This window comes from Centroberyx affinis, unplaced genomic scaffold, assembly GCF_046629955.1.
Source record: "Centroberyx affinis isolate AG114_WGS23_722 - 3 ecotype Tasmania unplaced genomic scaffold, CSIRO-AGI_Caff_v1 ptg002323l_1, whole genome shotgun sequence".
In the NCBI taxonomy this organism is placed as follows: Eukaryota; Metazoa; Chordata; class Actinopteri; order Beryciformes; family Berycidae; genus Centroberyx; species Centroberyx affinis.
The window spans coordinates 108,767-122,882 of NW_027280592.1; the positions used below are offsets into that span (position 1 = coordinate 108,767).

Here is a 14,116-nt window from a genome sequence, read left to right on the forward strand (position 1 = left end):
TTGGAAAGTGTACAAACTTGTATGATATGGAGATACTATAACAGGTACAGTATGGTGGGGAACAAGCTAACTCACCCCAGGGTGGGAGGGGTGGCCAGGTGGTCCTGGCTCTCCAGGGTTTCCTGGCACTCCGGGCTCTCCATCGAATCCTGGTGGCCCGTGGGCTCCCTGCAGGTTTTTGTTTGATGAAATATTATTAATGACAAACAACACATTCTTCTTCACGTAATTATTCAACTGCTGATTCAGTCTTTTCAAGGTGGAGTTAGAGGCTTTGAGAAAGGGTGAGATGAGGTGAGATGAGATGGCCTTTATTGACGGCTTTCAGGTGACGTAACAAGCTCTCTGGTGGCCATATTGGAGATCCTCAGTTCTTGGGGAACAGTGGCTGATTTTGGCTCTAAATACATGATTTTGCTGTCTCAACACAATTGAATAGACATGGTTAATCTTTTTGACTGGGAACTGATCATTTTATCAATCAATTTCATCAATCTGGTTGATTTTGTGTTTAGATAATGTTAGCTTGTTAGCTAGCTAACCATATCTCATAAGCAAACCATCACTGTCTTGTTGTAAACACATTTGATTAGCACACTAGCTACCGTATCTAGTAGTGTTAAAAGTGGCGAAGAGTTGTATTAATATGAGCTTGCTGGCTAGTTAGCTAGCTAACAAAGCCAAAAACGTGTTCAGGTTAACTGAGCTGATGCTTTTCAAGCTACAACTTATAATATTTTTGAGTAGGCTACAGGTAGGACAAAAGGTGCTAGAGCTAAAGACCAGACAGGTTCCTGTGTCACAGTATAAATCTTCCTTACCTGCCTGTTCACTTTCAGTTATTATGTTACTGAATGGGTCTTTTGTATCTCTCTTTCTTGCCAGCTATTGTATATTCAACCAGGTTGCTGGGAGATTTTTGATGAACTGCAAAGCCTCTATGATCCAAGGGGGAAATTGGGACTTTACATCAGCAAAAGACAGAGATGTAGACTTATGAACAAAGAACACTAAAGGATAAGAAAAAAGGTAATGAAAGATAAAAAATAACAATGAAAAATATTTAAAAAAAATATTAAAGATAGAGCCTCTTTATGATACCAAGAGTTTCTACTGATTAAACATAATTCTCACAATGATGGCTATATTGAAAGATTTACAGATGCAGTTTACAGATTTAGGAATTTACAGTCCAGTGCAAAGGTCATTATGTGCAGGATGAGCAAATATGCATTTCTGGCTGTTCACATTATCAGATTTACAGATTAGATTTGCAGCGTTATTCAGAGAAGGAAATGAGGAAAAGTGCATGCAGTCTGTGAGGGAAGAGTAAGGGAAAGATCTACTTAAACCACAATATTTCAGCCAGAAGCGAAGGAAGGTTAACTGCTGGTTAACATCACCATTCATGTAAACGTACCCGTCTGCCTTTGAAGCCACTTTGTCCCCTGTATCCCTGTGCTCCTGGAGGACCCTGAGTTATAAACACAAATATAAGCAATAAATACATAAAATGATAATGAATAATCAACGCTGATGTTTTTATTTTTTAATTCAGCCACAAAATCCAGCAAACACATAGATACAGTCAGACCATCAGTCCTAAGACAATACTATAAAATCATAACAAACAAATCCAAAATAGGCCCATTATCTTTGAGGTGACCAAAGGGCTTGTCAAAGACCTTATTTATATTTTGTTTAAATTTATATTTTATTTTGAGTCAATGCTAAACATATGCAGTCAAACCAATATTTATTTCACTTTGCTGTACTTCCTTGAAAACTGAAAAAGAATATTATTTTAGGTTACTTTGAATGCTCTCCTTGCAAAAAGCAATAGCAATACTGGCCCTACTGTCACCTAATATCAACATTCTTTAGTTTTCCATGGGAATACTGAGCAGTTGTGGTCCAGTTTGTGTAGGAAAGCAGTCTGCAGAAACCAGCATGTAACTCTGACACACACACAGTGGGTCATTATCAAATATACCACCACATTTCTATCACAGCAAAACATCATGGAAAAACATGTGTGCTGGGCCAGTAAGATGGTACAGCATAAACACTTATGCACTTAAAATAATACTAATACTAATAATACATATTTTTGTGGCATTTCTGCGCCCTCTAGTGTCAACATGGATACAGAGATGGAATAAAAACAGATCATAAAACCTTTTTCTCTGTTTTTTCTCTTGGTTTCTCTAATGCATATCCATTATCTATTATGCAGTTATCCATCTTCATACAGGCTAACACAAAGAAGACAGAAAGAGCGACAGCCATATTAATTTTGCTGCAGACCTACCATGGGTCCTGGACGACCTGGGAGCCCCACCACCTGGGAGAAAAACTGTGTTTAGACTCATTTGTCCAAAGGAAATCAGAAAACATTGATGATATAAATGAACTCTTTGTCTTGTTGGATGTTGAAGTCGACAATTTTTCTATAACACCCACTGATGGGAAGATTTACTTCACTTACATATGGGATATCACCTGGTTCACCCTTCTGTCCCTGAAAAACAAAACACATCCGACATTAATATCATGAAAAGAAGAACTGACAATGTTCATAATTACTGTAATACTAATCCATGTCAGTGTTAATCATGGCTTACCTTGAAGCCCATAATTTCTGAGGGAAAATAGAAAAAAGAATATGTTAATTGCAGTTATACTTCACTTCATACACATAATTATTATTATTCTCCCATCCAATTTATCTAGCTATAGGATGGATTATTCAGTGTTATCAATTTTTGATTACAATACACAAATATCACATTTTGTTATGGTTGCTGGTATAAAACATAACAATGTTATCATCATCCAGATTTCAACATTATGTTTTTTCTGTGATTGTGCTGTAGCATTGGTAATATTCTTTAATATTCCTAGTAATATTCAAACATTTTATTGCACTGAACTGAATTGTTTTACAATCATTAGGATTCATTTCTACTTTTTTAAATATATATATTTTCAATGCATATAATTATTTTGTATTTGAAAAGTGCTATACAAATACATTTTATATATTATAATGAATTAAGAGTTGCTTTTTTCTTCCCCTTGTTCTGAGCGCCAACATCTACTGTGATCTTTTGTTGTATATACGTATATATATATATATATATATATATATATATATATATACACACACACACACACACACACATATATATGTGTATATATATATATATATATATATATATATATATATATACATATATCTTCACAAAATGCGTCATGTATAATCTTAATTGGCTTAAATTAATGCTTCTCACTCATTGATTTATATAGCAGAGAAATGCCATTATGCTTGTTTCTAGTTTTTATTGAGTTTTATTTTTGCATTATCTAAATAAATAAAGATTGTGGCATAAAAAAGTCTTTGTAGTATATTTGTTTTGGTCCAACAGTTAAAAGCAGCTTTGAACACACAGAAGAAACTACAATTACAAGACCATTCCTGGCAACCTCCTGTAACTCATGAGCAAAACTTGATTTTTTTCCAAACAGTTCCTCTTGGGGATGGAATGTAGTAGCGGTGTAGCAGAAGTTCAGAAAAGTGGGTCTTGGACAGAGTCTTGGTCTCACCGATCATCCTGCTGGCGCTGGCGAAGTTGTCGCACACGGGGCAGCACTCTCCCTCGGGTGTCACCACCTTCTCACAGTTGGCCACGGTTTCACACTGCACCTCATCGCAGACGGCGACGCCGCTGTCACAGACACACACGTGACACGGCTCCGGCTTCCAGATGTCGTTGTGCTGGTAGACCTCACCGTCCACTGTGCAGGTTTCCCCTTTCTTCTCCTCAGCAGCTGCAACAGAGGGCACAAACAATTGGGATATGTCAGTATTATCCTCTGTGACGTTTTCAGACAAACAAATTTATGTTTTGCTATTCTCTATCGCCATTTGATGAAACACAATAACGATTCAACCTACAGTATATCCAGTTCACGGTTTTAAACTTGCTGTTCTAAACACGGTGTCTGGTAGGTCTTTCCTCTGGTGCACAGGAAGTGATGCGTGTTACATTACTGTAGGCAGCAACAGCGGTTAGTTTGGAATAAGCAGAAGAAGAACTGGATAGTTAGCATGAGCAGCGATGTGCAGCTATATAATTTGACTTTGAACATGTCTTGAAAAAAGCTGATTACACCTGAAAATAAGTAATGAGCTTGCTTTTCATTTTTGGCTGTGAATTATATGGTATTTAAAGTTAAAGAATGGAGTCCTGGGTAAAAAGTTGATAAAAGTAAATCCATACATGCATCCTACTTAACAGTTGAAATTGTTGCATTTTTGATTTGTGTGCTTATATTCTACTTTCTTTTTACCTGCTGAATCCTATTACTTTTGCTGCTGCAACAAACTAATTTCCCCATAAGAATCAATAAAGTTTCATTATCTTAACAGAAACAATTAGTTAGCATTAAAGGCTGAGACATAAGAGATATGCTGTCGAAAAAGAATAAAGTCTTAATTTAAAGTCTTAATAAAGTCTTAATGGCAGAAAATGAAAACAACTATAGAAAACAGGTTTGTTATCCCCAGTTGTAAAATATCTTTGGGTCATCCTGGTGAGAAATGGCCTTTACCTGCTGTGGTGTCGTTACTGGAAGTCGGTGCTGCAGTCAAACACACGGGGCAGCACTCGCCCTCTGGGGTCACAGTTTTCTGGCAGTCACCTAGCTCTTCACACACCACGTCCTCACACACCACGGCTCCCAGGTCACACACACAGATCCGACATGGCTCTGGGTTCCACATCTCATTGTTGGCGTAGACTTTTCCATTTTCTGTACAGGTATCTTCATGAAACAGAAACGGTAAATTAAATCAGTATCAGAGGTGTGTTTGTATTCCACAATGCAAGAATTCCACGTTGCGACTCGAAATTCATCAGTCAATACTTTGAAAACACAGATGACTCTATCTTAAATACTAACAGCATACTCTAACATGCTTTACTTTCATGCCATCATTCTGAAAGAGTATCTCTTTTTTTTTCAAATAGTGCAAATCTCATTCAAGAATAAAACCCTTTCATTTAAACAATTTAAGCCTTTGACTGGCAAGTGCAAAGAGTAATAAAAGTGGAAATTCACATCACCATCAACAGAAGTGCGTAGTGTAAAGAAGTGCAATGAACAACTTGGCAGTGCTATTTTACAAGGCAAAGGATAAATGGTAGCAATTTCCCAGAGGAATACACCTACTTTTTGGTAAATAAGTTCCTTGTTCAACCTCCTGTTGTGTGACAGTGAGACTGGCAACAGCTCTACCAGTGTCCAGTGCTTTTAAGACAATGTAAGGCTCTCTTGTACTTTCCACTAAACAATGATAGGGTCCTTAAGTGTTAGCATGTACCATAGCAAACTACATAAACACTGGACACGCATGGTGGAAACTAGTACCAATCTTCTTGATGCACTAGGCTTGGTTGATCAGTGATCTTATCTGGCAAAAAGTCAGTGTATTCCTCTTGCAAACTGAAGTACAGTCATAGAAAACTAAGAGCACAATCAAATGCAGAACTGAGAGGAAGGTTTGTTGCCGGTGTGGGCAGGATGAAGCCTGAAGAGACGAGACTTCAGGCTGAGACAGAAGATGAAGAGTACCAGCAGTCCTGACTCATGTGGACTCAGGATTGTTGCTGCAAAAGTAGACTCAGAGGGCAAGAGAATGACCAAGATGCATCCACAGAGTATTTACTTAGTTTTGGTACAGACAATCTGCGGGTTGCAAACAGTCTCGGGACATTCCGTTTACCAGTTTTAGTTTCTGTGCTAGGACGGCGTGCTGCAGCCGAGCACACGGGGCAGCACTCGCCCTCTGGGGTCACGGCTGTCTGGCAGTCACCTAGCTCTTCACACACCACGTCCTCACACACCACAGCCCCCATGTCACACACACAGACTCGACATGGCTCTGGGCTCCATATCTCATTGTTGGAGTAGACTTTGCCATCTTCTGTACAGGTATCTTCATGAAACACAACAGCAACTGACATCAATATCTGGGATGATTCCCTTTCAGCTGGTACAGTTGGTACAATGCATCATTATGGGCATTACTGTCATGAGATCTGGTGTTGATATCTTTTCAATCACGCCTTTAGACCAATAAACACAGCACACAGGCCCCACATCAACTGCTATGCATGCATACACTATAGCCTATGTGCTGGTTTATTCCGCCAGAGGGACCTTTAGCAAACACTGTGAATGTAAGCCATCAATTGGATGAAGCATTTTCAGAAATAAGTCATGTTTTCTGCCTGCAGGCAGTCCTTTTTGTATTTTTTAGGTAGCTGACTAGTCACAGCATGTCTCCAAGAGAGAAGCATGGCGATGCTATCCTAGCAAAGCTCCTGAGTGCATGTGTCCTCAAGAAGGGTGCGGCTATGCTCTCTCAAAGTCAGATATCCATGATTATACTAAGTGCACTTTGGCATGATACATGCCAAAGTGGCCCTTGCTAACATGATCATAGTCATTAATCAGTATGATCATAATCAATGCATTCTTCAATTGCCTTCTGCTCAGCCTGCTCCCTCTGACCTTCTGTCTCTGGAACAAATGTCCCAGTATAACAAGGTTTTAGCGTCTACAGCTTATTGTTGAGGGCAAATTGGACTCCTCTCCTTCAGTTTTTGGATCCCCTGGACAAAAATCCAAAGTTGAACATGGCCCCAATGTTTGCGTTACCTGCTGGCATTAATTGAAGGGCCTGACGGGGTCACTGTAGCAAATAATTGAGAAGTTTGGACTAAGTTTGGCTTAGAATCTGCTGACTTCTTTGTATGCTTTACTGACCCAGCCTGAGGTAGACTACCTCTAGCCAATTTGTACCACTGGGTAGTTGAGTGTATCTCCAAAGCACTTGACAGGCAGGGGTTGAACTTCCTTGTATATGGCTACTCTATAAGAGATATTGCCATGCTGTGGTCAGTATGAGCTCCCAGTGTGGCACATACTGTCCTGTCTGTGGAGACATAAAGGCTGCAACCTGAGAATCCTGTCATATTTGGGGCATTGTTGAGGCGTGATTGTTTAATCCCATAATGATGCATTGTACTTACTGAAAGGGATCGTAAAGTTATATCACAATTTACTGCAGGCATTTAGCTTATAGTTTTATTGAGGGCAACTCACAATAAGTGCAAAAAATAGTGAACATTCATATATGATCAACAATGTAGATATAAAGAAATGCAAGACACAGCAAGATGGGAAAATGATAATGGGCAGTGTGTTTTTTGTAATTTCTGGAAATACAAAAGGAGAAAACTAAGAGGAAAAAAAATCCAGTGCAGGAATGGAAGGACATTTTGGGGTTGGATATAATCGTAGTCTGAACAGTTTGTTTTTTCAGGCAGTGACAAGAGAAGGGAGTGACTCAGCAGTCCTGACTTAGGTGGGAAGATTGTTCCACAAACAAAGGTGCAGGAGAGAGAGGAGAAATGACAGTGTAGAGGGATGACCAGGTCTTCACAGGGATGGAAATGCTTTGAAGTCATTCCTTAGACTGAAGAAAAGCTAAGAGTGACCATGCCACAGTCATTTATCCATGTGGTTTTATGTTTTTGGTAAAAAAATTATCACCTCTAGAGATGTAACCATGCCTGAAGGCTTGAAAGCCTCAAGTTTCTCTTAACCTTAAACTTAAACCAAATTTAAAACCACATGGGAGACCAAAGTTGGATGAGTTTAAGTCTTTTCTGCCAAGCTGCAGGTTGTAATTAGTCATCGAACATTTTTTTTTTTTTTACCAGTTTTAGTGTCCATGCTAGGATGTGATGCTGCAGCCGAACACACGGGGCAGCACTCGCCCTCTGGGGTCACAGTTTTCTGGCAGTCACCTAGCTCTTCACACACCACGTCCTCACACTCCACAGACCCCATGTCACACATACACACTCGACATGGCTCTGGGCTCCATATCTCATTGTTGGAGTAGAGCTTTCCATTTTCTGTACAGGTATCTGTGTCAAGCAGAGCAGCAGTGAGCATCTGGACCAGAGGTGGGTTTGCATTTAAATCTCGCCAGAGTCCTGCAGAAACCTCCAAAACTGGTTCATTTTACCACTGATGATGGTGTGCTTTACCATGCATCATGGGTTTTCATTGGTTTGACTTGCTGCAAAGTCATGAAACACTTTCTGTGCATGGAACTTTATCAGTTTTCAATTATCGTAAAAAGTAAAGTCAAAACAAAACAAAACATACAAGATACAAAGGCTTTTTGCAGGACACAATTTATCAGTAGTTTTCTTTCAATTAGATAACACTAAGATTACAGTAGAATGATCAATGTTGGCAAAAGTGAACCAATGCAGACTTGTGTAGCACATCTTATAAATTATTGGCATCTTTCAGTTATTGTGAAAAAGATATTTATATACCTCATAAACTCATATTTACCTGTGTTAACAAACAATACATAAGTAATAATGTTTGTGGCTTCAAAATATCATCTCATGTATAGCAGCCAGATAACAGTTCTAAGAAACAATGCATGAATTCAACAGGGTGCTTTCCAAATATGTGGTGTATCATGCTTATGTGTGTGTGTGTGTGTGTGTGTGTGTGAGAGAGAGAGAGAGAGAGAGAGAGAGAGAGAGAGAGAGAGAGAGAGAGAGAGAGAGAGAGAGAGAGAGAGCTTTCCACTGCTTCACACAACAGTCAAATCTACAGGTTTATTATTGCAGTATGAGCCTCATCCAAGCTGTGACACAAACAAACATGCAACAAAACCTAAAGTACCTAATTGTACTAAGGGAAGTACAGTACATTCCACCTTTGGCCAGCAGGCTGCACCCATTACTAAGTCATACATTAAAGGTCAGTAGCTCCAGTTTCTTTTTGCCTTCAACACAGTGGGGTGAGAGACTGACATCCCTCTTTACTTTATATAAAACTTTAAACTTTATATTATGGGTTGTTTGTAATGTTGGTTTCAGGGGGAATTCAAGCCCATCTCTACTATTGTATTTGTTGTACTGTAAGTGCATAAGGAATGGTCTAGTAACTGATCAGTTGAGAGACATTAGAGTTTTGTGTTGCAATATACTCCTTTTGTTCTACAATAAAACATCAATAAAGAATTGATCATGTAAGTTAGATGCAGGAGAAATGTATAAAGGTGGGCTTCTACAATGGCTAACACTATCATCATGAAATTGTAAAGCAATGCCTTTTTTTTTTTTTTTTTTACAGTTGACCCAATAAAATATGCATGGCAGATAGATACATTTTCTGTAAAGTTAACAAAGTGCAAAAGTTGGCCGTATCAAAACAAATTGTCTTTTAGCATTTTTAGTTTTTTAAGATGGGAAAGCACAAAGACGGAACTGAATGTACAAAATATAAGGGACACTTACTCTTTTCATGAAGTACACTGATGAGGTGAGCTCAGGTAAAAGCCTTTATCCCTTATTGATTTGCTTACTTAATCTATACCAGTCACAAAGGAGGGGATGTAGATGAAGAGAAGCAGACGAGTTAGAGAAAGATTTTTAAGCTTTGAGACAACTGAGAGGTGGATTGTGCAAAATAGGCTGCACCTGAATATCAGGAAGCTGTCCCAAAAATTCTGTATATTTAGTGTAGATGAGACAGAGGACAGAAAGCTCTGGCAGGATTTGATCCTATAGGCCAACAGGCATGTGCTTCAGATGCAGGGAACTAAACCACTCAACTATCACTGGACGTGGATGTCAGAAAACATTTATATCAACAACTAATGGTCTAACTTTGTGAGATCCACAGGAATATTCATGTCTATGCAACAGAAAGACCACCTGTACCTCATCTTTCTAATTATACATTACTGTGTATGATTTATAAGGGGTATTTCCATGTTATGCTCAACATTTGCTGCAAATTAGAGCAAGAAATCATAGCAAAAAACATATCTGACACAAAGAGAAAGCCACATAAAACACACTGTTGGCCAAAAAACTGCACTGTATATCATGCAGCCTCATAATTATGATCCACTAACCATAACATTCTCCTTTTCCAAGCAACACAACTAATAAGTAATTTATGCTTTACTTACAGGTGTTTGAAAATCATATTTCTAATACATACACCAACTAAATAAACTGAAGTAGAGTTTTTGTTTTACATATAATCCCTAAAGTGAGGCTGAAAAAGACACCAGAATGACCAGTGACTATTTCAGGTGAATCTGCCCTGTGGGAGATAAGTTCTGCTGGAGGTTGACAGCTTATTAACTCACATCTGGTAAACATGTGGGAAACTGCAGATGTGAACTGAAATATCACTTTAAGAACCTGAGAAGACGTCCCCTCCCTGGTGAATGACACTTTCTGACTAAAGTGGGGGTCTCTAATAAAAAGCCTAATAGAAAGATACATAGCAAATCCCCCATTAAAAAGTGTTGATTTTTCAGTGAGAATTATTTGGAGTTGTGTTGCTTGAAGAGATTTTGTTCACTCATACAGCTCATATGGCTTTGGGTCAGCTGTTCAAAACTATCAAAAGTGTTAAATTAACTAACGATTTTCCTCTAAAATCTGGTAAAATCCGATAACTGCTGCTGAAGTGTCCTTGAGCAAGGCGTTTCACCCCCAACTCCCAGTCAGTGGCCGGCGCTGCCAGACTGTGGCTGAGCTCGGCAGCTCCTGGGTGTAAATGTGTCTCAGTATGTAATCATCTCTGTCCCTGCAGCTTCGCTCTCAGGCTTCTGCTGTAAATAAAGAGCTATTATAGTCCACATTCCTGCTTAAATAAAGGTTAAAAAAAAAAAGTATGAGGCCCACATATTTCAACTCGACTGCAAAAATAGACGTCACGTCCATCATCTACAAGTTTAATCTACTGTTTATCCCTAAATTCTCTATTTTTGTACAAAAAATCTGCCAGTGGCATCAGATCATTTCACTTGTTTCCTCTACAGTGTCAACTGTTTCAGGAATTTTCTTGAAACGACACTCCACAGGATTCAACATAATGCCATTCGATTTAAGGTAATCCTTGAAAAACAGCTGATTTACATTGGAAACAAGTGGAATTATCTCGCTCCGCTGGGAGGATCTTTCAGAAAAATACGATGTTAAGACTCAAAACTGGATTAAATGAGTCTTGACATTTTTTGGCAGTGTAAACCTTTATAGGCTAAGGATGGAAAAACCCCTAGTATTTTATTACCTTTGTTTCTTACACTTATTCCCTCTCTTCCCTCCCTCAGTCTTAACAAAAGCAAAAAGGGGGCTTGAGGAGGAAAAAAGAGCACCACCAAACCAGAGGGGGGAAAAAAAGAAAATATGGCCACCTGCTACGTATTTAAATCCGGGCAATTTAGTGACGTCCTAAGTACTAATTATGTGGTGGAGCCTCTCCCCGAGAGAGAGGCTCGTTTTCAAAAGCAGGAGTTATTTCAGGGGAAACCACAGCGGCTGTATTATACGTTGGGCTTGGCCAGCGCTTGTGGGTTTGCCTTTATTTGGGAGGTGCCACACCCGGACAAGCCTCCAGCCAGGAACCCTACAGGCTGGTGGGCTGCAGCGTGCATCTGCTGTATGAAAAAATGAATGAGCTGTGGGTTTATTCTGCAGCCACAATAAACATGTTTTGGCTGCACAGCCTCCATTAGCAGTTTTGGCTCTTTTTCTTTCTAGCTTTTGCAAGTTTTCCAGCCTTTTGCACCTGTCTATTTTTTGAGTTCAGAGCCGCCAGCCTGATTAAAAGACATTTATTTTGTTGAGTATGCAACTTTGCAGATACAAATTACTGTTTATGTGGCACTAGTCATACTTAAATGTTTAAATGTGCTAAATGAGCATATGGCAAGGTTTGCAATGTAAAGTTTTCATTCTAAAATGCTGCACATCATTTTTAACAAAAACCTGCAACCTGACATCTATGAATTAAAATAATACAGACTCCTATGCTCAAAAAAGATTGAATTGTTAGGTAAAGATCTTTGTTTAAATTTTTTAACAGACCAGCGTAGATGTCACATATTTTTAAATGGTGGATGTCTAATTTTGGAAGAAAAAACCCTTTCAGTTAATTTTTCTAACTGACCTTGGTTCATCTTGATGGGATTGTGGCTTAGATATATTGGATTAATTACCACATGGTTCACTGCATGTTTCTTTTCAAGAGGAAAGCGTCCCTGTGGCTTCATGCCCTTGTGGTTACGCCCCCCCACCCTGCCTCACCTCAAGTTTATTATTAACCAACAGGCTTACACTGCAAAAAAAATCCACCTTAATACGTTACATATACATTAAATCCAGTATTGAGGCTTTAAATCTGAAAAAAATCATGAAAAAATCTGCCAATGGAGAGAAATACAGAAGATCATGAAACAATTTGAGCAAAAATGATCTTGGTTCCTCCCATTTGATGCCCAATGTCTCTCTCTCTCTCTCTCCCTCCCTCTTTCTCTCTCTCTCTCTCACACACACACACAGACACGCGCACACACAAACAAACAGCACACTAAAACAACTTACACCACTTAACAAGCTATTCAACAGCCAATATCAATCCATTTCTTGGCTTCTGAAGTGCCTCAACACACCTGGCCCCAAAAAAATAGATCTGAATTTGGTTTCAAATGTCCCAACTCCCTGAGGTCCAGGTCTTGATTTCTCAGCTCTTAATACAAGTGAATTGAAGATTAACACTATACTGATTTCATCCATTTACATTCCTTTGACAGACTGGGCAGATGACTTTCCAGACAAATGTACCAGGTAATAATACAGTAAATGCTGATATCATAACAGCATGGTTAAAATTAAAGTACTGTACCATTGCAGTATGTATGAGCTGAATTTGTTCCTAGGCTTTTTATGTTTTTATGTGCATGTATGTTATGTATGTTTTCATCATGTTGCTTACTTATTCCAATATATACTCATTTTTTTAAACTTGCATTTAACTGACAACTTATTGCTTGTTATTAATATTACCAAATAGAAGCACTGTATTGGTCAATGGGTAGATCAAAGCAGATTAAAGTGTTTACCAAATGGCATTTATCATTAGATATCATTTATTTATCAATGTGCTTTTTATGCTTTTATTAAACAGCACTTTGTGACTTATTTTGCCAAGAAAAGTGCAAATCTAGTACATCAGTAGAAGTTTTAGTAACAGTTTTAATAATAGTAGTAGTATAGTAAGATGGGGTCTTAGTAATGGGCCCAGTATAGGGCCAAATGTTATAGAGGCCTCTGGAGGCTGGAGAAGTCTCTAAACAGCTTTCAGAAGACCCTTGAGGTAATAAAAGCTGCTCTACCTATAAACGACCATATAAACCTTCAGTAACAACGCAAAACACAAAAAGCAGAGTTATGATTTCTTGCAGCAGGATCAGTAAACTGCAGAGCTCCAAACATGAGACAGGATCTGCAGAGTCGGGACGTCAGGTCGTAGTTTTCTCTCTGCTTTTTAAACTTTTTATTGCTAAAAATCACACCAGCTCCAGAGGTTTGACCTGTAGCAACACATCTGTCAGTTTGAAGCTGAAGAAAAGGCCTGTATTGTGCTGTATAGTTGCTTACTGTGTAGTGAGGCTGTCCTGTAACTGAAAGGTCACAGGTTCAATCCCTGCAATAGCGATGTGTTGGGACACTGGACCTCTGCTCATTGAAAATCCCCCAAGATAACAGTGTCAAATGCAGATGTCCAAAAAAACATAAAAGCAAAATCCAAAAACAGTTGAAGAATTGAAAATGTCTTCAACTCCTCATTTTAAGTCCAGTGGATTTTGTTTTTGGACTTAAAATGAAGAGTGGAAGACCTTTTCAATTCTTCCACTCTTCATTTTAAGTCCAGTGGATTTTGTTTTTATGTTTTTTTTGGACATCTTACTACCTGGATGACTGTCAGGAATCTACACAGCCTCAAATGTAGATGTACATTTCTGATTAAAGTGTCAACAGATACATTTTCCTTATATTCCAACACCTGATGCAGCTTTTATTCTTCTTTTCTTGCATAAATGCTCAGTGGAGGTGAACTTGGTGTATGGAAGCAAGTGAAGCATATTTCATATCCAGCATCATCTCGCTTGGGTGTGTCTTGTCTGCTCCTGGCCCGAAGTCTGACCAAA

The 14,116-nt window shown here is 38.8% G+C and overlaps 1 protein-coding gene across 1 annotated transcript in view; it reads right to left on the minus strand.

Annotated features, from left to right (window-relative positions):
* Positions 1-14,116, minus strand: part of LOC139655641 (collagen alpha-2(V) chain-like) — a 40,748-nt gene that overhangs the window by 24,984 nt on the left and 1,648 nt on the right. Inside the window, exons 2-8 of the mRNA XM_071533091.1 lie at positions 4,615-4,827; positions 3,607-3,831; positions 2,625-2,641; positions 2,489-2,521; positions 2,312-2,344; positions 1,421-1,474; positions 76-168 (exon numbers count right to left, since the gene is read on the minus strand). Coding sequence (XP_071389192.1) covers positions 76-168; positions 1,421-1,474; positions 2,312-2,344; positions 2,489-2,521; positions 2,625-2,641; positions 3,607-3,831; positions 4,615-4,827 — 668 coding nt within the window. The remainder of the gene's footprint in view (positions 1-75; positions 169-1,420; positions 1,475-2,311; positions 2,345-2,488; positions 2,522-2,624; positions 2,642-3,606; positions 3,832-4,614; positions 4,828-14,116) is intronic.